The sequence below is a fragment of the Plodia interpunctella genome, chromosome 19 (genome assembly GCF_027563975.2).
Source record: "Plodia interpunctella isolate USDA-ARS_2022_Savannah chromosome 19, ilPloInte3.2, whole genome shotgun sequence".
NCBI classification, from domain to species: Eukaryota; Metazoa; Arthropoda; class Insecta; order Lepidoptera; family Pyralidae; genus Plodia; species Plodia interpunctella.
In genome coordinates, this window is record NC_071312.1 from 4,501,080 (window position 1) to 4,524,363 (window position 23,284).

The 23,284-nt window shown below is 34.5% G+C and overlaps 3 protein-coding genes and 1 long non-coding RNA gene across 11 annotated transcripts in view; 2 read left to right on the forward strand and 2 right to left on the reverse strand.

Moving 5' to 3' along the window:
* kmr (kramer) overlaps positions 1-15,026 on the reverse strand; it is a 51,143-nt gene extending 36,117 nt beyond the window's left edge. For 5 of the 8 annotated variants that reach the window (XR_008405638.1, XM_053759933.1, XM_053759930.1 and 2 more), the window contains exons 1-2: positions 14,856-15,004; positions 9,443-9,618 (exon numbers count right to left, since the gene is read on the reverse strand). Coding sequence is in view for 6 of the 8 variants with exons in the window: in XM_053759933.1 (XP_053615908.1) it covers positions 9,443-9,525 (83 nt within the window). In the remaining 2 variants the exon portion in view is untranslated. Of the gene's footprint in view, positions 1-996; positions 1,364-9,442; positions 9,619-14,855 lie in introns of those variants that run through there. The other 3 variants (XM_053759928.2, XM_053759926.1, XM_053759927.1) reach the window with 3 other exon arrangements.
* A 53-nt stretch (positions 15,027-15,079) lies between these two features.
* On the forward strand, positions 15,080-16,954 carry LOC128678412 (uncharacterized). Its single transcript, XR_008405639.2, has 4 exons — positions 15,080-15,273; positions 15,609-15,698; positions 16,435-16,525; positions 16,801-16,954. It is a non-coding gene; the product is annotated as an uncharacterized LOC128678412 (long non-coding RNA).
* Positions 16,955-17,272: 318 nt separating this feature from the next.
* On the forward strand, positions 17,273-23,182 carry aurB (aurora B). The gene is made up of 6 exons (XM_053759936.2): positions 17,273-17,469; positions 17,617-17,808; positions 18,107-18,263; positions 18,643-18,779; positions 19,217-19,448; positions 22,954-23,182. Exons 1-6 carry the CDS (start codon positions 17,402-17,404, stop codon positions 23,056-23,058), a joined length of 891 nt encoding a protein of 296 aa, XP_053615911.1. The 5' UTR covers positions 17,273-17,401; the 3' UTR covers positions 23,059-23,182.
* LOC128678411 (protein FAM133-like) lies at positions 19,714-22,784 on the reverse strand. Its single transcript, XM_053759937.1, has 4 exons — positions 22,550-22,784; positions 22,120-22,246; positions 21,842-21,943; positions 19,714-21,653 (listed from the first exon to the last, which is right to left on the reverse strand). Exons 2-4 carry the CDS (start codon positions 22,244-22,246, stop codon positions 21,409-21,411), a joined length of 474 nt encoding a protein of 157 aa, XP_053615912.1. The 5' UTR covers positions 22,550-22,784; the 3' UTR covers positions 19,714-21,408.
* Positions 23,183-23,284: the final 102 nt, after the last annotated feature.

The following is a 23,284-nucleotide window of genomic DNA, read 5'->3' on the forward strand; positions in this document are numbered from 1 at the left end:
TTAAACCAGCTATCGTAAAGAAAGAGATAAGATCGCTAAGAATTCTTCGCGGAAAGGGCTTTATACGTGACCGGAAAAAAACAAAAGGGACTTTAAAGTACAAAGTATCCACAATAGCGACAAGTGGCTCGCAAACAAATCTTCGCACGGTCGCCATTCAGCTCCCCACCACTAACAAAGGTCTGGAGACAAAAAACTTGCGAAAGGTCTTCAACTACCTGCTTCAAAGATCGCAAGAAAAGGCCCCATCAAGGTTGGATTTTGAAGATGTCGATGACACATCACAAAACCATATTTGATGTAAAGCCCCGTAAATTGGATGCTGTTTATTTTTAGCAGTTGATCTGTTTAGAGTGAGTCATATAAGAAATACCTATTCGATATGCACAAGTTTTACTTCCATAAAAAATACTATAAAGCTTTTGATCATGTCAAATTTAGGAATTTGATTTTAAAATCGTTGACGTCTTGAGGACATAACGTAAACAAAAAGAGACAAAAATTGAAATTACCTGTAAAAATAACAATGCTCTTTAAATTTCCTAACATGTAAAGTAGCATGTAAAGAGTATGTAGATAATTTTCATACATGTATTTATTGTATGAAATGGCCCTAACCGCTGGTTTTTCTAGTATGCAGTGAGTCATCAAAACAAATGCACTCGCATCACGTTTGTTTACCTTTTTTATTAACTAAGATCCCAAAAACGTTAAATGAACGTTAAAATTACATCCACCTTCACCTGTTGACCACGCACCTGGCTATGTTAGTCGAGGGTCTACAATACAACCGCATGGAGCCATCCTAAATATTTGAACATCGCGTGACTAATTCTGGGATACATTTAAATTGAATGCTCCCAAGATAATTCTTGGGATCATTTTAAACTTGAAAGTCGAGATCCTTTTTCATCCCATGCAACTGTAATTATAGGTGTTGGAACTAGTCCGACAACTACTAAGAAACTAGTAGGTACCATATCCGGTTTTGCGTACCTTATTCACTAGATGCATCTAATCCTCTTCTTTATATGGTGATAATTTTCTTCATTTAACTATTCTCCAGTCTTCCACACTATATATTGTTGCATCACTATACACTAGGTACACAAAACACCAAAAACTTTTGCGGCTTTCTTTGTAATAAAATTGAAGTTTCTTCTATTAACTGCTTTCTACACTTTTTTATTCTTATTCTATTAAATCGAAATTGAATTTTTGGTAATGTTTTCATTTGTTATTATTACAGGCTATTTTGTTTTGATCGTCGACAATTTAATTTAAAACTTGGCCCGATATTATAGAATCGGAAACGTAAGCGGCGGTCCGCCGTCGACTGTTGCTGTAGTAGCGTACGTACTAGCGTCGAGGCAAGCACTACCACTGGAGTGGGAGGAGGGCCGTGCGATAGAAATATAAAAAAGCTCAAGCGCGAGAGAGATGCCATAAAGAGTCAACACTAGAACCTCTATAATGCAACTAATGAAAATTGTCCTCCAAACTAATGATATTACTAGCTTAATCGCACATCTACGTTCTCCCAGAGTAATACTGGTTTTACCTGTGCCGCGACCGCGCTCCGATAAGGTAATTTGAATTCCTGCAGAGTGAAAAAGACGGAGGCTTCTTTCGGAGGCTGTACGTGCCTGCTTATGTGTAAGGGAACACGTTTGAAAAGAACGTTAATAAATTCAATTTGAATACAGGGTATGTTCGTTAACGGTCACAGACGGCCATTCAGCCGAAAACATTTCTTTTCAACTACATTATACGGCATTGCGTAACGTTTTTGAGTCTTTTGTATACTTTCAGTATTTTTAACAAGTAATCAGACCGGTGGTTTTACAAGTAAACTTTTGAGATGTGAATCTTTTGCAACAGTCGATGATGCATGACTTTCTAATTACGTAAATGTGATAATTAGGATAGAATCAATACTGCTATGGTGTGAAATTACCACGCGAAATTGAGGGCCCTTTTAATGTTTGCATCGTGAATCAGATCCGGGGAATGCGGCTACTCGTCTATTTGCCTTTCTTATTGGTCGGCAAAGGTTCACTTTTACCAATTAGACTGTCAGCATGAACGGACAGACAGACGCGCTTTGTTTCCCTAAACAAGTGAAAATCGTTCGATATCGACACACTTTCGGCGAATAGTATAATGATGTTTTTATTTCTACTTCCACTTCTTCATTTACTATTATTTTACTATTTTTGAAGTGCTGTTCGTTTTTTTTTTATTTAATGAAGTCAGTTTAAATAAAGTATCGTTGATTTTATATAGTTTAAAATATCGATTTATTTAATTAATTCTTTCTTTCTCCAACAACTATCGATTATGTACATAATAATTGCTGGCGAAAGCCAAGATTTTCTAATAGAAAACTGTAAACAAACTGAAAACTGAAAACTGTACATTTATTCATTAACTAAAGTGAAGTTATAACTTCTCTTTAGTTAATGAATAAATGTAATCACTGTAACTACTATCATTAGAAACACTATAAATGCAGGGAAATGTCTGCCATCAGTCGACACAAGTCTGACTTCCGTCGCGTCTCGTCTCCTATGCTCAGGATATTTATGCACCGTGCACGTTTGATTGTAAAGCTAGTTCTACATTATAGTAGCTAAATTAATGGCCATGTGCGACATAAAGGATCACATCTTTTAATCGTGTTAACTCACAAGTTTGTATTTACCACTATATAAGTAGATTCATATTCATCTTGAAATCTATAAAATTGGTATTATAACAAAACTCTTGATAAGAAATTGCTTATTTCCAATAATTAAGTATAACAGGATGTGCTAGTAATGTCACCAGCAATGTAAAGTTGAACAGACACCAATTTGCGCCAGATGTCGTTTCGTGCTTTGAATAAAGATCCTGTTGAGTTATTCTGCCCCTGTATCAGCCACAAGGCTATTTGACCCAACGCGATGGATTCATAGACATAAAAAAGAAAGCTTTAAAAAAATTATAAGTATCTTCTTAATTTCAATATATTCATATCAAAATATTGAAAGAAAAATTGCTATAATTATTGATGTATGTTTCATAATGATCATCTTAATAAATTGAGGTATTGAGAGACTTGTGTGTTATAGGTTAGGCTGGTACGGGCATATTTTAAGAAGAGATGAAAATCACGTCACTCAAAAAAGACACTCAGAAATAGAGACCTAAGAAGAAATGGATAGAGTGTGTCAAGGATAGTATGAAAAGGAAAGGAGTATCAATGGATATGGCAAATGACAGAATGAATTGAAAGGAACTTACATACTGTGCCGACCCCACTTGAGTGAGATAAGGTCAAGAAGAAGATTGAGAGACCTGTGTCCACTTCAAACATCCGATTGGCAAGAATTGAAAAAAATGAAAAATGAATATCGGCTGCCAAAATTCTCGTTGGGTTGGAGCTAATAAAACAAGCAATACATTTAGGTAATAAACAAAATTAGTTAAAAGATACGTTTGTTATATAATTGTAACGGAATCACATCGGTCAATTTACTTATCTGGTACCTTTATAGTTCAAAAGAATAACCCAACAGACAAATCGAACGACCCCTTTGCACGACGAATAGTAATGCCCTAAGTAGAATTGTTCACGACACGACATACCAACACACATCAATTATACATGGAGCTCAGTAGGCTAGCGTGAGGGAGCATTCGTCATACGATTTTAATGTCCGATAAGTCGAACACTACTACAAAACATGGTCACTATAATTATTTTTCAATAGCTTCATCATTACAACTAATATAAAAAATATGGTAGAATGCATAGTACTAATATAGGATGGTGAGAGGAAAACCTAATAAGATATGGATAGATTGTTTACAGCGTAGATAATAATAATAATATGATAATAATGGGGGTGGATTTAAGTATAACTAGAAATCGGGAATTGTGGAAAGAGCAGACAATGGGATAAGGCAAGGAAGATGATGATGAGTTTTAATATAAAAATGGATATTTTAAAGTAACTCTCATCGGCCTCATGAAGATATTTTATAGAGCTGGAGGTTTTTAATGAAATAGTAGTTTAACGGCATTGCTCGTAGCCTGATGATAAGTAAATACCACAGGACACGATTACTCGCACAGGTACCCAATAACAATGTGTTGAAGCGATGATCTCTTGAAGACGCTGTGGGAATTTTTTTCCACGGTCTGTTATGTATTAAACACTATGAAAAAATTATGATACAGGAGTAACTACATATGCATAACATTTTAGATGTCATGCGTATGTATATTTACTTTTATATACAACACTAATGGTCTGTCAGAGATGAACATATCAAAATTCTACTTTACCAGGTGCTATTTCGTGACCTGTTTTGTAAAAGCAGTTATTGAGCTATTAAAATAATCTTTAATGCAATATCCATTTTCACATGTGACCTGATTCCACACTTTATAGTATATTTAGAAAGTTAATGGAAAACTTATCTGAAATCACAGATTGACACACAGTACTTAAAATACCTACTGCAAAGGACTTTGTACTATTTATGACAAGCTTTTCATATATTTCTCCACAATTCCTGTAATGTCATTTTCTACAATATTTTTTTTTGTATTTTTGGCAGTTTGTTTGAAGTTCAAAGAGTCGAAATTAAAAAAATCTATATTTTTTTATTAGATCATGCCACCCAATGTTTGTTTATGTAAATGCGGGATCTATTTCCGTAAATACGTTTTATGTCACTTGGTGCGCTGATTGTGGCGTAGCAAGGTATACATGCATACAGGCCCAGATGCAAAAAAGATCTGAAGACTCTGAAAAACTAACCCGGCCCAATATAGGCATTAGGTATAATAATATTTGTTATGCCATGTAGTACCGATTCCATAACACTGGCCTCGGAACTAAATTTGGGGCTAACAAAAATAATAGGGTAGGTGAAATTCTCCGTCCGTCCATGTACTTTTTCGTACTCTAACTAAAATGATAAATTTCAAGAAGATGTATGTATAAATAACGCTCGACAAACAAATAAATAAACAAACGTTCGAAATTATTTATTTTAATTTTATTTCAACTTTATTCCGTTAGCATGAAAAGTCCAAGGGTCCCAAGTTTGGGAGCCCAAAATACAGCACCATCTAGCCCTCTGTCAGCTACGCCACTATGCGCTGACGCAGGTGGCCACGAGCGAGACCTGACAAGAAACCGACGTCGCTTTCCCCACCAAATCTTTGATCCCAGATTAGATTAACGATGTCGATTGCGAAAGCAGAGATTTGTGATCGCCAGTCAAAACTGTTTGTAATTGAGACATTTTATTTGAACATCACTGATTTCTTTATGCAATCTTTTGATCTCAATTAGAAACTTTCTCGTATTTTTGTCCGTTTTTCAAGTTGGACATTTTATTCAGCCCCCATGCTGTTTCAATATTTCTGTATTTTACCTAAATAAGAAAATATCTCTTGTAATTCCATGATCGTTGTCGAAGAATACCTAAGTTGTCGTATCGTCTAGACTCTTGATTCATTTCTTACTTGCTCATATCATATTTTCTCATCAAAAACATATACTGGATAAACAGAAACATTAAACAGAACAGAGAAAATTAAACTCGACTCGACGCACAACACAAAAGAAATGTTGAATTATTAAAACAGACCTTCAAACAAATTCTTCTAAGCTATTGTATGTACCTACAGAATGCTAGATTAGACTAAACTGACTAGACTTCTATACCTCATGTTCTTTTAAGGCGTAATTAAACATTTACAAATTCAATATATGAAGAAGGTAAGTAGTAGTAAGATAATAATATACTAATTATGTATGTTTCATTATTTTATTTATAGTGTCAGAGTGATTTTTGTTTGTTTGTAGTAACTTTATTGTTGAAAAATAAGAACCACGGAGCACTAAGGACATAAAATGAACACTAGAAAAATATTATGTACAATGACGGAGTTATCCCTTATATATACAATCACCCGACGATTGGCTTTTTTTCACCAGCAGTATATTCAGTCAGTTTATTTTTTGAGTTACGTATTCTTCTTCTCCATTTTATTCGTGGAATGACACTGATCAATTGCCAAAATTGATCGAGTGATTTGCATTTTCACTTTCTTCTACATTTAATACTAGCAGAATCATCAATATAAAGATTACTAGTGGCCCGCCCCGTCCATAATAAATTATGCACCTAAACCTTTCTCAGAAATCACGCTATCCACGAAACTCATACAAAAATCCGCCTAGTAGTTCAGCGAAATTTATCGCGTCAATACAAACAGGCGTGACCGAGGTCCTTCTTTTTATAATATACAAGTAAATATACTTGTATATTATAAAAAGAGTCACTCACTTGTATATTATACTCTTCTTATAAATATATAAGAAGAGTATATTACTAGTGAGTAATATACTCTTCTTATATATTTATGACAGGTTTCACTAGTTATGGTCAGTGGACCATAACTAGTGAAACCTGTCATAAACTGGCACTAAAGCACCACAGAAATGTCAGTTGCAATGTGGCTTTGCATCAACAAGGCTAAACGGCCCGTCTATGGAGTTGTAACATGGGCAGGATCATAAAATATGACTTGATCTTCTTAGGCAACTAGAACTGCATTGGTGTAACTTTATTTAGGAATACGCCACTGTGATTAATAAGGAAACTTTTTGTTCATGCATTATTTTTAAGTTTCTACTGTGGCATGTGTTTAACTATTAGTCGTTTGTCTGGCGTTAACCTTCCTGGGTTCAACCTTCAAATGCCATTAGCTATGTGTCCCTTCATCGCCTCGTACGATATTCACTCGAAGATATTGAGTGGTACACATGAATCGAACATGATATCACAATTTTGCAATACTTGCAACCACAACAACTACTATAGCGAACACAAGCCCCGGTCTACATCACTGTGACTCATTTTATAGTTAGCTTTGAAACATAATCCCATTACTGTAGTGCATAGGTGAATGACGTCTGGATTGCATCTGCATCTAAATTGAGTTATAGCCCACGATCACGCGAAAAAGGAGTGTTTTATACCAGGGATTTTGGAGCTCAGCTCGTTGTTCAAGTACCATCAAACACATCAAGTTACCAAGAATTGAAAACTCGTACCTATTACCGCGGTGTAATGATCCATGCAGGGTTCTTGACATGCTGTCGACTGTACCCAAATGAACTAGAGTGGAATAGGGTATCACGAAAGTCCTTTGTAGTTACATCCATGAAGATATCCGCTGCTGTGATATTGCAATAAGACTGACATGGGATGAGTCAAAGACTGTATGAATAGAAAAGGAATAGTCAAGGAAAATGGTAAGTAACAGAGTGAAAGAACAAGAACGACTTCTCAAAAGTTAGTTTTTTTAATTAATAAAAAAATATTATCAAAAATATTATCTTAAAACCAATTAGTATGATCTTTATAAAGAAAGAAGTCTGCCTGAAATATTTGAGAGTGTCAAAAACTTTATAAAATATTACAAATAATACTTCCATCCATGAAATAAATAAGCTAGAACATCCTCATACATTTTGAGGCGGGGTCAACGATATCTAGCAAGATAAATACTGGCGCCAAATTCAACCCCATCAATTTATCTGCCATTACCAACTTTCTGGAACGCATACCAGCGCTCAATAACGGCAGACAGACTAACGTAATTTTATTAAGTCCTCTGTCTGGCCTTTAAGATAAAGGAAACCGGATATTGTCTGTGATTTATTATCTAAATTTAGGATTCGTAACGTAACAAATAGGTATAGCTTTTCATAATCTTAAAGAATATTTAGTTGTCATCGTAATTGAAGCCACATGTTAAATAACAATTCTGTATGAAAATTACGAAGCATGGTAAAGCCCTAGTCCCTAATGAAATATTCAACTTGCATGATTTTAAGCGAATATAGTCATGGAAATGATATGTGGCGAAATTTGCGATCTGCCTACAAAAATAAATTTTAAGTGAACTCTTAAGACACGTTTCTTCTCTCTCTCTCTCATCTAAGCGTTTTCTCGATTTCTTTCTCAACATTTAAGAGTCGGGTCTTCTATCTCCATTTTCTTAGTTGTCAGACCAACTGGTAAACTAATTGTCCTCTCAGTTCTATCTAATTTTGTGGTTTGACTACTTAGCTTCAGTTCTACCTGACTACGCTTGGAAGCAGCGACCACCCAGTCGCAAGCGAAATGAGAAGATAAGTGCATTAGCTTACTAAGTATAAACCTTAGGTAAGCTTTGTGGATTTTATTTGTAGAAAAGAGAAAATCTACGGATTAACAATGATATGTTATTAACAATAATTTAGAAATGATTTTGTATCTAAGTAATTAGATTCCAACCAAGATAATGTTTAATTTGTTAAATTGCCCTACTGTTTAATAGATTACTCGTTATATAGTCACTTTAATTTTATTAACCACCGCGGAGCAATTTACCTTTGCACTTGAGAAAATGGGTTATAGAGTTCTTTGAGGCTTAATTTCCGCTATTAAAGCATTCCAGTAGCTAACAACTTTATTACACTCTCTACTGAGAGACTTTAGCCTTAATTGACATTAATTCTAAACTGTATTTTTTTGTAAAAGAAAACTAATTTGCTACAACATTGTAAACATAAAATGCACTTTCTACGTAAAAGCCCGCTTTCATATACCTACTTAATATACAGTAGGGTCATATGTATTAGTACATTTGTGACCAATGAAACTTGTGCTACCTAACAAAACAAAGTAGACATGGTTTTAATTTAAATTATATGATTTGCCAAATAACGAATCATCGTTATTTTAGGTATTTAGAACAGGAGGAGCAAAATGCTTCGCACGCACGCGCCAAAGAAGTTTTGACTCGCAAGATGTGTGGAAATTCAGTCCTTCTAAAGTATTCCAAATTTCTCATTTGATAGACCGCCACAGCAGTAAAAATTTTTTGACTTTACTATTTACAACAACTAAGGTTTATAAATCATGTTTTACTTCATTATTCGCCATTTCACTAATGAAAACCGTCATCACAAAATTTCTCAGACTTATAGAAAAAGTAACTTGAATGTATAGCGAGCGAACCCGCGGGCAAAAACTATTATTAAGTGTAACGTGGAAATTGTGTCGATCTGCCTCCCGTCTGCCCTGCCTGCCATACATGAAACTCAAGACCATGCAACTATTTACATAATACACAAATACAAAGAAACATCCTAAGAATACGTAATGTGCCAAGCCCATTATTGTTAAGACAATTTCACTTTGTAACATTAAATGTCTTAAAGCACATTTGCTTTCAGCTTTTACGTATGTACCGTAACGCCGGTTGGGATGTCTATCGGTAAAAATGGCTTTATCTTATTTTTCTTTCATATATATCATAAACAAAATGGAAGAGAGATGTAAAAGAAAAGATCTCACAAGAACGGCAATGTTTAGAGAAACTTACCATTCCCAAAGATGCACCAAGCAGTCGAACCCACACCCCCGATCCATGCTGATGCAGGAGGCTGCAGGCGCAGCAGCGGCCATTTTGAAACTTATAGCTTGACGTCACTTTATAATTTCACTTCCATACTGCAACTACTTCACGCTGACGACACACCAATTTTGCGAAGGTAATGTCTGGAAAGAGAAAAGTGCCAATTAGAAACTCGATATAGCGCGGGATGTGATAAAATGAGATGAAAGTGAAATTATAGTAAGCTGGAGATGAGACATTGTGTTGACACCATTATTATGACACCAATTTTGAACAACACTATATTATAGTGTGCATTGTGTACCTTTTGTTTCCGTATTGTATAAGACGTTGTTGACATCCTACGTAACTAAGGGAAAAGGGCCAAATTATACGGAAATCAATAGGCAGTGTTGTATATCATTATTTAGTCATGACATGAATGCTGGTGACTTGTGAATAAATATAATTAGTTTTCAGTTTATTGATTATTTATAAATGGCAAAACAAATATTTAAAACTGTTTGTTTGCCGGATACATATTATCGTATGTATTTAGCGAGTGTGATCATTTGAGAAAGATATTCAGCAACTTAGAAAGTAAGTATTGAAATTAAGTACATATTTTTAGATAACTTTAAAATAGTACATAATTTTCCATAAAATCTTAACAATAGTAGACACTAAAATGATATACAGGTCACCATATAATATTTTGTGAGAAATCGTAATGTAGGTAGTACCTAAAGTTATATGGGACATCTTTTAGTTCCAATGAATTAACGATAAAGTAAGCAACTGTTTATAGGCCTTCAACGGATGTTCCACTATTTTAACACTTATAGTAAAATCATTTTGACGCCTGCGCCGTTGCAATAAAACGTCATAAAATCATGCAGAGGTAATTTACCGTTAGCAGTAATTCTGTCCAGCAGACTAATAAATTGCAGAGCTTGTTTATTACTAAATTATACACAGGAGATTCACTACATAATTGTCATAAGCCATAAATTGCACGAACCAAAGAAAGTTGCGACGAGAAGCACAATCCAGAAATTTAGCTGTGAAAACAGACGGACAGATTTTATAATTATTAATATTAATATAGAAGTATGGATTTTAAGGGGATACATTGATCTTTAATAATATCGGAATTCCAACAACCTGTTAGAATAACCACGGAAATAATTCAACAAAATGGTGCACTACCAGCTTGCGGTGGCAACGCAACGGTTTTCACATTATATAGGCTTGAATATTGATGTAAAAGCACTTAGGTTTCTACTTCGCCACTAATGCAAAAGAATATTGATTTTAAGCCAGTTCCGCGGTTCGAGGCACCATTGAAGTTTCCAACGGTTCCTAATAAAGTTTGGCATTTTATTACAGTAATTTTAGATTTTTTACTAGATACTTAGAAATACGGAAAAAGTGAAATCAAAGTGAAGAATTGATAAATATATAGAATTTCAAATAAAGTAGGTATATAATCATCACATCAGCATCAACCTAAGGTCTACTTATTAATTTTACCATAAAAGATTTGCATAGATATATTGTTATTGCCTATAAAATAAGTATGTTTGTTAGGAAAGTTTCCACTTTGAATCGGTTGCCATGTATTTGGGTCATAGCTCATTACATATGCGAAAGCTATACGGTATAGCTACGAGGTCCTTACTCGAAACTTTTCTACGTAATATCGTAATATAACACGACTAAACTTTTTGCAATTTCCATGCTATAACATTCAAGTATGGTAAAATATGTACGTACGTACACACTCATAGCAAGTAGCTATGATGAAAGCTTTGTGTTGCATACATTGTAGAAAGCAATTGATGCATCAATACCTAATGGCTCTTCCATACTATCACAAAGCTAGTTAATCGGTTTTATTTATGGATAAAACTTTGATTTGTACTTATTACCTGGAGGCGGTATGAGTAGAAAAATTCAAATGAATAGATAAATATAAAACTGTACCTTACCTAGATATAGTTTTCTTCTTTACTAGGTGCATAGTACAAAACAAAGTCGCTACCCGCTGTCTAGGTGTAATGTAATGATAGATGTCCCTAATCTAATGTCTAGATGTATGCATAGATCTTTAAAACTACGCAAGTTCGTCCAGCTGTGCGACAATCAATTATACATATAGCTATTGCTACCAATGGGTATATGTACGTGTCGTGCGTAATTTAGCGAAGTAGTTATTGCAGTATAAAATTTCTATAGGCTCTCTAGCGTCACGATCTCATCTGGAAGACAATTGCGGTAATCGACACAAACCGGCAGCGGTGACAGCGGAGCGGCGTGCGGTTGTCATTGTCAACCGTGGTCGCGCTCTACTTGTACACGTCGTCGTCGGCTTCGATTTCGCCGGACATCACGTGTTTCCATAGCCCTACGTGATTTGCCATTTATTTTGATACATCAAGAAAGGCTTACCTATAACATATCGATTTGATATATACCTATATAAAGCAACCACAACCACGCAATCGACAAGAACAACATTTTTCAGTGAATAATTATGTTATTAACTAAAACTTAGAAATTTGTATATTTATGTCTTGTATGTTGTTATATATTATCTATGGATATAAAATATCCATAGATCCCACCTCATTAAATTTTCAACAAGAAGTACTTTCAGGTGTAACCGCGGTATCTATCTGGCTATCTTCTGTAATTTACGTAAAAATTTATTTGAAACTCGTAGACTGGTAGAACACGTAAAAAAGTTGATAAACTTAGCAGATATTCTAGTTATCGTCTTACAGAAGTATATGAAAAGATTATTCTAGTTAGTGGAATACCTACCTGATTCGTTTATTACTTTTTATACCAGTTGTTTGCAGTTTTACAACGCTTTCTCCAAGAAACTACACATAATCTTTATATTCAAAACTAGCTTTTGCATGTAGCATCGTATTAGTGATTACTCCGGGAAATCTGTTCTTAGACATGTCTAAATTTTCTCACCAATTCTGTCTATTTATGTCGTCGTCGTTTATTATTTATCGTGAATGCACTCAACGCTTCACAGTAAAAGCCTAATGCAGTATGGCTTGTATTCAAGCTGCATTGAACATCGATCATGAATCACGCTAGGCGCGGTCTGCTGTGAAAGTGTCCCTACAACAAAGCTAGCGGTACACACGCTGGAGACCCGGCTATCCTCATCTTATCATATTTAGATAATACGTGTTTTTATCTTGTTAATAATAAATTACTGTTAATAATAAATATTATAATGCTCGTTTCTACGATTACTATCGTAGAAACGATATACTTATCGTGTCAGGCGTAACAACTGTCCACTGAAATTCTGAACATTTATTTCTTTATTGATTCATGATTGTTATAATGTTCATTCCAGACTGTAAGGCCTGCTTTCTTTGTTATCTTCTCCTTTAGGTATATTTTTGTATGTTTTACAAAAGCGTTAAAATAAAATATGAAATTATTGAATTCATAATAAATTTATTTCCGACAATATTTAAAGCTCAAATTTGTCTCATCATGTGCGAAACATAATAAATGTAGGGAACATTTGCTCACGTATCTTCCCACATTATTGTCTCGCGTTTCATCGTACAATCTTGTCTGGAATATTTCAAACGAAATGTACAAAAAAGACGCTCTGTTCCTTTGTTTGAAATTTATTACAAAATACACACAAAAAATATCCATCTTAAATTATTCTGCTTGTTTATTAGGTATTTGGGAACATTAGGCAGCTTTGTCTAGCCTGTGGATGTTCTTCTACTAGTCTCTCTTCATTGCATATTCTGGATCACGATTTCTAAATGTAACTAAAATCTAAATGTATAAACTTAACCTTAATTACGTAAATCTTAAAACTTTTACCTGATTGCTCTCATAATAATAATTCTCGTTACGCAACATGGCTCACCTGCTGAAGCGTGTATTAATCAAAAATACTTCGGCAATTACACAATTAAACCTTATAATTACAACAAAGTGCGTGTAATCGCAATTTCGACCTTTCACCGGACAGTCCTGAGTTCTCAGAAGTCGTGGTCACCGTAACTTTTCTCCTATCCCCGCTCGAATATTGCCAAGTCGATGCCGACAAACAGCTTTCCACAACCATAAGGGCCAACCGAGATATAAAATCTTTGATTATTATATGTGGTGTGGTATTTATTGCGATGTACGTAAAGATCAAAATCGATACACCAATATATTCGATCTAATGTTCATGTTTGCACACTTTCGACAGCTCATGACGTTTATAGTAAGTACTTACGTGGTAAATTTGGCGTTGTAAATGTTGATATTGGATAACATTTTATAAACCAAATATAACTACCATTTCATGAAATAGTTCCAGGACTCTTACTTCAAAGTTCAAAGCACTTTATTTTCAAACATTCAATTTGCCGTGAAAAACCGGTAATTGCAATACTATCACTACCATAACCACTTAATTTTTACATTATTATTATTACTTATATCTTAAATTTTAATGTAGGTAGTTTTTTTTTCTTTTCATTTCATTTATACAGGTCCAACTGAAAATCTGCGCTGTGGCTCATGCCACAGCGTAAAGCTGAGCTGGTTACTTTTTTGGCTTCGATTTTCCTTAATATTAGGTTCTTCTAATATTAGGTATACTTTAGTTTAAGCATAATATGTAAATGTGTTAAGCCAAATAAAGTATTTCTTTCCTATTTTGTTCCATACAATAATCAACAACGACTGACTAGCAACGAGCGTAGAGGATGTTAAAGGATGATGTAGGTATTAGGAAAGATTTAGAAGGGCCCTGCGCTTCGGTAAGGCACGTGTATTTTTTGTACACTTTGTAAGGACTTTCAGAGAGTAACACTTTTCGTCTAATTAGGTACTTTATTTGTCAGATGATACTTAGTCTTTTATTCTTTTATGCATTTATATTTCGGATAATTTGATAAATTCAAAAAACTATTAAGGATTTATACCAACAATTTAGGTTCCCTGTGGCAAAATTGTCTAAAATGTAGATGGCACAATAGGTGGTAGTAAATTTGGCCTGGCTGGATGGCCTGCGGGCAAATCTGCAAGTTTGTTTGTTTAACACGGTAGGCACGCCGAACCCTACTGATATGTCACGTAGGGGTAGACCCAAGGTCAATGACCATTAAATACTCCGGCACTTAGGAAAAATTAGAGGAGCGCACCAAATTTTCCCGCAACGCTAAAACTGCGTGTAAATAATACTTATGTCGGTGCAGCCTCTTCCTTGTTTATACTACAGATCTAGACGACTACAAACTACCTACGCCGAATCCATCGACCTTATATAACTAAGCACATAATTTTCCCGATGGACGAACTCTAGTGGCGCCGATAACTAGGTCATCAACGGGGCAATAATTATTACACTCACCTCACAAAACGATTTTGCGTCGTAGTTTATGGTCACTTAATTTTTCATCCCGAACCCATCTCTCAATATCCGGTAGTTACGAGTCAAAATTTCACTTTTAGCACGTAGGTATATACGTTGGTTTGTAGGGTTGATTGTTGTTTTTAGATTATTTAAAAGCGAGATATCGATTGGGCGGCGCGCGGCCGCGCGTTCCGACTCGGAATGAGAACAACCCTGTGTAGTCTGTGTCACTATGCGCGCGTTTTCCACGTTTTCCCGCTAACTCGCCATTAGGGGTGGCTCGGTAACTGTTAGGTTAGGCATCAAAATCACCGCTTTGCGCATTTTCGCACTTATATTTAGGTGTGATAATACAGGAAATTAGAGTGAAATCAGTCACACTAAAACTGCCTGAACTGCATCATTTCAGTGGTAGGTAAGTCGGTGATATGTGCGTAGGTACAATGTTTTATAAATTGTAATTCTATGTCTTTGTAATTTGAATACTTGATTAATTATTTATCTTATTTTTAATTACTTACCTATAATACAGGAAATTAGAGTGAAATCAGTCACATTAAGTAAATATTTTCTAAACTGCCTGAACTGCATCATTTCAGTGGTAGGTAAGTCGGTGATATCTGCGTAGGTACCATGTTGTATAAATTTATTTTTAAATTGTAATTCTATAGGTCATTGTGATTTGAATACTTGATTAATTATTTCTCCTATTTTTAATTACTTACCTAACCTACCTATTTTTACTTACAGTGTACAACGTATGATAAAACAAGAGTACGAACGAATGAATTTATCAAATAATTTATTATTTTCAAAAGAATTTTTACCTTATCTCATATGGTAAGCTTGCTTATACAATATACAAACTACCTAACCTGTAATAGTAAATCAAAAACTTAGACCAAAAACACATTAAAGATAGGTATTCCAATTCATTGGAACAATTTTGAGATCGCGTCAAAGATAAGTTGGGGATTCGAGTCCCATAACGTTGGGCTTGATTAGGGTTAGGGAGCGCCACCCCTCCCCCTCGCAACCCCGCGTCGTGCGTGGCAGGCTGCGGAAAATAGTGTTTTCACAACAAGACTCGAGTACGATGCACTTGCCCCTTGTCTGGAGAGCCGTCCCAGCTAACTCAAGCGCCACAATTAGGTACTGCTTGAAGTTTACTTCCGTTAATTTATTTACTAACGAGATACCTATTTGTTTCGATAAAGTATATTATTATGCGAATGTTTGGATGCATGGATGCTTGCACAGTACCTACCTACTCAAGAGACAGTTTGTAAAATATATTAAGTAGGTATAGTAAAAATTATTAAGACGTATAATTTTGCCAAATATTATATCAAAAAAATTATGCTTGATATGATGCCTGCTTCGATAAAACGTTTCAGACTTGCTCAAACAGAATATTCTACCTATAGTTGACGGAAAATCAAATAGTAAAATGAATGTTCAGCCAAGCCAGCCATAATATTTTCAATTATGGCTGGCTTGGCTGAACCACACTACATCGTCACAGATGTAGTGTGGTTATTATTTATTGCTAATATTAGTGTTACCTACTTTTCAGGGTTCATCATCAGGATCACTCGTGTGTCTATCAGTCCGTCTGTCACAGCCAATTTGCTCCGAAACTACTGGACCAAATCAGATTAAATTTGGTAAGATGATGTAATCCTGATGATTTTGTATAGTAAAATAAATCGTTTCGATCAAATTCATGAAAAAAGACGAAAGTTGGCGGCGACAGAACATATTAATTGATTCGAGAAAAATTGGTAATGGCGCTAGTGATTTTATGCCGTTTCCACACTGTCGTCTATCAGTTTGTCAAACTTTGATGGATTCGATATACGTACATTGCTAGATTTTCGTTATGGAATATAAAAGCTCTTATACAAATTACGCAAGGGTAATGTTTTTATATCTGTGCAAGGTTCACGCATTCGCGGCGCCATGTCTCTGAGTTCCGCGACAGTATGGAGTTGGCCCCTTGATCTCCAAAACTACTGAGTCTAAAATTTTATATAGAAAACCTATAAGAATTTACGAGAATAAAAAATACGAAAATTAAGGTATGCAATTCACGAGAGTTTGATTCGATCTTAACCGGTTTTTTTAGAAACAGAAAATATTAGGACAGAAAATATTAGTAATTTTGTCGCTCACAGAAATATATATACTTCGTAAATGCATTTGACAATAAGAACAACTAGAACAAGTCAATGTTTTCCCATAGATGGGCTATGTGAAAACACAACACTTCATATTTGGGCAATGTTATAAAGAAAGACAAGAAGAATGAAACGCACTAACATTAAAAAAAATAAACGTCACTGTCATTGCTATGTCAAACCAATTATCAAACTCGTGCTCGTGTCAATGTCATACAAATTTTGATTTGACGACTTGTTTGAATTGAATGAACAATTAAAAATAACGGCAACGGACGGTGGATTTATTTAATTTTACTTTGTTTTTGTCGTTTATATTTGTGATTAAATCGTACATATTGCGTGTGAATACAAAAAGTTAATATGACAATGAAGAACGAAGTCCTCGAACTTGAAACTAAAATAATAAATCACGATGCATATGGACAAGCGTTAGTAAATTTAAATTATCTACTATTTTCTCTTTCTATTTACAAAATTCATGTCCCTATGTATACAATACAAAGTTTACCTTACATTAAGCGAAAATACTGGTTTCGTGTCATGAACATTTAAATAAAAAATAAACTACTTTTTAGATACAAATGGTCTCCCAGAGATTTTGAATTGGGCTCGGCGTTAGGACAAGGAAAATTTGGACATGTTCATGTTGCAAGAGAAAAGAAGACTGGATTTTTGGTAGCAATCAAGACATTATTTAAGTCTCAAATTGTTAAATCAAGATGTGAACGACAGGTGATGAGAGAGATTGAGATACAGTCTCATTTGAAGTGAGTACCTATATTATTACAAACTATAACATCAATTTATTGTTCCAAATTTTTTTTATTTAGTTTTATTGGAGCATTTTTAATAGGTGTTTCATAAGTAGCTGAACAAAATTCATTTCAAAGAACATTTTTATTTATAACTGTAAATATAATACCAGGTATTTGAAATTTGCAATTAATAAGAGCATAATAGCATATTACAATGTTAGATTTTCTCAACTTTTCCAAATCCAGTTTTGCAGAGCATCATCAGGAGTTTTAGAACCCAAAATGTTAAATTTCAATATGTTATTTGTAGGCATCCAAATATTTTGCGATTGCTGACATGGTTCCACGACGAGAGGCGCATCTACCTGGTGGTAGAGTTTGCAGCAGGTGGGGAGCTCTATAAACACCTCACCAACTCACCTAAAGGCAGGTTTCCAGAGGCGCGTGCAGCTAAATACATATATCAGGTAATTTAATTAAAAGTAAACTTTTTAATTAGACCCCCAGGAATAGTTCAGATAAGAAAAAAATAAGGAGAATCAATCATTCATTCGATTAAAACACCAGATGAGTGATTGGCTCAAATTCTTGGCCAAAAGTTCTTGACAAGATTAAGACCAGAAGAAATAAGCTGCCTGTCTATTATTCAATAAATAAACTTCCATTAGGATAAGTAAAAACATTCCAATACCTTAATAAAATGCCCAATAATGTTCAATACTAATGTTCAATGAGAAATGTACAAAAAACATTACATACATAAGGTGCCTTATTTGTAAAGAAGCCTCTTTCAGTCACAAATAAAATTATATGCTGTTGTAAACAATGTTCAATAAAAAATTCCAGGTAGCAGATGCAGTGGAGTACTGCCACCAGCACCATGTGATGCATCGGGACATTAAGCCAGAGAACATCCTGGTGGCATTCAGTGGAGATCTCAAACTTGCAGACTTTGGCTGGTCTGTACATGCACCTTCAGAAAGGTATTACAGATTCATCTTTTATTGAATCATGCCATATATCAGCAGTACAGTATAATATGGTAAAAAGAAAATCAAATGCCAGATTTCACCTCCAATCTACAACCTCAGTTTTTATCTATAATCAATACTCATGGGAGGATTGTGACCACCAGTAGTTGTGGCTCTCTTGACTAGGGCCTGCCAGGCGATGAGAAGTGTTTTTATCTATAATGCTACCAAATTTCATCAAAATTGGTCAAAGCTCTAGTGTTTGTTTTCCCTCAAGCAACCCACATACTCGTTTGTCCACTAAGCTCGCTTACTGTTTGTTGATTATCATCTTTGTATGACTAAGTTACGTCTTTATTCACGTCACAACTCACCCGCCTCAATAGCCATCAGTGTGCTTCAATTACATATTTTTGTCAAAGTTTCATAAAATTCCTTATAATTTTCAGACGCAAGACAATGTGCGGCACTCTGGACTACTTGCCGCCGGAGATGATAAAGCGCGAGGTGTACGACGTGTCGGTGGACCAGTGGTGCCTCGGAGTGCTGCTGTACGAGTTCCTCGTAGGGAAGCCTCCGTTCGAGAGTGAGGGACAGGACAAGACTTACAACAGAATCCTCACTCTGGACATGGTCTACCCGGAGTATGTTCCCGAAGGTGCCAAAGATCTCATTTCTAAGGTAAATTTCAAGGTTTTACTACATTTTTACATAATTAATTTTTATAATGGAAAGAATTATAAAATCTGGATCAAAGGATATACACGTGCAGTGCATATCGTTCACTTGCGACGACAATGTGACATCTCAAAAACCCCAACTTTACAGGAAACAACTTTTAAACTTTTGAACGGTCTTATTTTTTTAAATACTGTTCGAACGACCTAACTCTGTTAGAACGTATTATAGGTTAAGTAATGAACAAATTAATTATGTATAATCATCGTATCTTTACAAAGAGAATACCCATAATTTATACGTTTAAAAAAAAAAGAGAAAACTTATCACCATTTTCCTGAAATATGCAAGATTTTTGATGTGTTATAATGAAATGTAACGTTGAAGATGACAAACTAAGTTACATCGTGTTGAGTCATGAAATGATAAACCGTTGATATCGAAAATGTTTCTTTTATATAACAGCAATATGAAATATCAAAATAGTGGTAACTAGTACTTAACAAGTTTTACTTAGAAATATATTTATGATGAGATCTTCAATTACAATTAAGACATTAAAATAAGGCACATATTTAAATCACATATAACTTCTTTTCGTCTTTATTCAACAGTCAATCAATAACTAAGCTTGGCCTAGTAAAAAAATCTTACAATAATTATCACAATCATGTATGGCACGTTAGCAGAATCATCAAAGATGAAAAAATACTGATATCAAAATTAAAAATTCTAATAATAAACTTTTAACAAAAACTATATTAATTCAGTCTTCAGACAAAAAAGTACTCCTTATCTTAATTAATCAGGTTAATAAAAAGCTACAAACTTTCAAAATATGATCTGTAGTATTCAGGAATGTGATTACTATTCAGCAGAGAAAATATATCTTCTTTCTTCTTTTCAGCTAAACCAGTTTTTCTGTCAAAAGCCTTCTTGAGGGGAAAGTTAAAATCAACCTTCTTCTTCTCTTTATTATGATAGCTCTTTTGAATTCTTCAGCGTAAGAAGTTTTGAAGTACAATGTATCAGGCTCATCTTTCAGGAGCTTAAACACTTTTATCTCTGAAATTTTAATGGCATTTTTATCTTCATCCTTTTGAAGCACAAAATTTACTTTACTTATTACAGCTTTCCAATCGCAAATATCACTATAACAGATTTCGTTGACGTGAATCGGCGTAGATTTCTTTCTGGCAGCTTTTATGGCGCCTATGAAACCTTCAGGGGTATATATAGGTCCAGATCTCAACTGCCTTTTCACTTGCCGTTCAATCTGAGAGTGAACTGAGTCGCCTTCGTTCTACATAGTATCTGTGAATATCCGAAATAGTCTTACTTCCGTCAATGTAATGTCTTTTTGAATTAGCTCGCAAATAGTGAGATTCAATTTTAGGGATAGCTTCAATGAAACCTTTTGCACCATTCTTCAGTGCGTCATCTACGTGGGCATGGTTAGAGTGACACCCACGTTTATCTTTGATTAAAGAGATGTTTGTATCTTTATTTTTCTTCTTTAGTGCAGTTTCTATAGGTCGGTTATTTATTGCCAGAGTGTTTCGAAAGAAGTCCTTGCAAACCCTTGTTTTTACGCCTTGCAAAGTAAAAAAGAATGCATTATAATTGTTTCGTTTTGGTGCTGGAGTTCCATTTTCATCAATTCTAAGATAACGTTGTACTGGCTTTACTTCATCAATAGACTGAAGTGACCATTGTCTTTCAATATCACCCAAATTCCAGTAATCATTTAGAATTTCTTGGCGTTGGGTTTCATTAATGAGGGATCGGCATTTAAATTTACAGGTTTCTTTACAAGGGGGCTTAAGTATTCGTTCAGGCATTACTTTTTTAGTTTTAGATGATACATAGGACTTACCACAATTTCTCAAATTTTTAGCAACATTTTTATTTCAATTACTTTCCTGTCTTGGCCGTTTCTTTCCCTTTTTTGTAGGCGTCTGAACTATTTCAACTTAATTTGAGTTTGGAGTTTAATTTTCAGTTGTAGCTGTGTTTGACTGATACAATAAACTTGTGGTAGTGTATTTTCATTTATTGCGACGGTAGACATGTTTTCATTTTGGTTTATTTCTTGAGAGTTCCTTTCAGATGTCATTGGAATTTCACTAAATTCAGCTAGTGTAAATCTGAATTTTGATTTTTCACGTAACTCTTGATAATCTGGATCTTTAACTGAGTCATCGCTATCTGCAAAGAAGTATAAATAAGAGGGTAATGATTTGTATTCTAGTAAAGTTATAAATTTAGGTACACTTTAGGTTATCAGGCAGTCAAAAACTTATCAGCGCAAGAAAATTAAAGAATACATAATAACAAATGGATACAAAATTTGCAAATAATTTGTTTTGGTTACTTAGCTTTTAAGTTTTACCGACCTTCTACAAAAGATGATGACGAGGAGCTACTGGAAGAACTACTGGACGATGAACTTGTAGATTTAGAACGGCGGCGATAGTTTTGAGTTCTCTCTGAATTTTCTGAAATCGATGAATAAGTATAATAAAGTTTCCACCGATATTTTAATCAAAGACTTTACTCTCGATGCAAAACCAATACACGGACATCCTTCATACAATAGACTATCTATTGTAGGATGTCAGTGATAGTGGTTTCTAAAGGCGCAAAGTACGGAATAGTCGTGAAGCATACTTACCGATCATTTCATTCTCTTCAGTATCTGAAGAATCCATGTTACGAGTATCATTTGAAACAACATCGCAACCATCATCATCTTTTTTTTTTCTTGCTAACTCTAACAACAATTTGGTCCTCGACCCCATCTGTAAATAATATTATTAGCACATACAGTGTAATAAGCATAAATAATTATTTAAGCTGACTTAAAATTATTCGGCAAAATCAGCACATCTACAAATAACCCAAATTAAATTTCGCTAACGTGTAATCAAATTATCATCTTCAATGTTACAATAAGAGTTATCGCAGTGAAATTAATATTTTTTACAAGAAAACTGTGATATCAATAACCTAAAATCTTAATATTTTTTAAAAATTTCACGAACACTGTGATAACAAGTTGTACAATGTTATTGAAGGAAGAAAGAAATGATATAAATACTTACTTTTCACACAAAAACGCTGATATTATCGTGATGTCACGTTTTTGGCGAAAGCCGGGAGCACTTCACACTAGCAACAACAGACAACAACTGAGCTGTCACAGTCTTGATGCTAACTGCATCGCCGAGTGAGATAGTGCTATACAGTGATATTTGCATCTCATTCTCTCGTAACTCGGCCATTTTTAAAGTAAAAAATACCGCGATTTTACCGAAAAATAGATCGTGACATCGCGAGTTTGAATATCAATAAAACAAAAAATTGAATATTTATAAATGTCACACTGTTGTCGCAAATGAACGATATAGTATCGCGTCTTCATTTATTTCATGAAGGTGTCACAACTATATTGCTAGCACATAGCAAATGTCACTTTTAAATATATTTCTTTTTTACTCCGTTTCAGCTTCTACGACCGGCCAGCAAAGAAAGGCTACCTTTGTCTGAAGTGAAGAAGCATTACTGGGTCAAACAGTTATACAACAACGGGCTAGCAAATGGAGACTCGTAGTGAACCCAACAGTATCATGTTAGTATTAATTTACCTATCATTACTCAATCGTGCCAGTTAAATATTACATTTCAATAGGCATTTATTTTTGTAACAAGATTTGTAAATATATATTTGAATGACATATCAATTTCTTTCATTCAGTCTTCACAGTTTATATTTATTAATTTATGCATACAACAAAAATAGTGTTGTATACATAGTACTATGTTAGATATTATCCTCT

Coding starts and splice junctions, on each gene's coding strand:
- aurB (XM_053759936.2), top strand. CDS start 17,402: ATGACAATGAAGAACGAAGTCCTCGAACTTGAAACTAAAATAATAAAT. Junction 17,809..18,106: donor GAGATACAGTCTCATTTGAA/GTGAGTACCTAT, acceptor TGTTATTTGTAG/GCATCCAAATATTTTGCGAT. Junction 18,264..18,642: donor CAGCTAAATACATATATCAG/GTAATTTAATTA, acceptor AAAAAATTCCAG/GTAGCAGATGCAGTGGAGTA.
- LOC128678411 (XM_053759937.1), bottom strand. CDS start 22,246: ATGGGGTCGAGGACCAAATTGTTGTTAGAGTTAGCAAGAAAAAAAAAA. Junction 21,944..22,119: donor TGAAGAGAATGAAATGATCG/GTAAGTATGCTT, acceptor CATCGATTTCAG/AAAATTCAGAGAGAACTCAA. Junction 21,654..21,841: donor GTCATCATCTTTTGTAGAAG/GTCGGTAAAACT, acceptor ACTTCTTTGCAG/ATAGCGATGACTCAGTTAAA.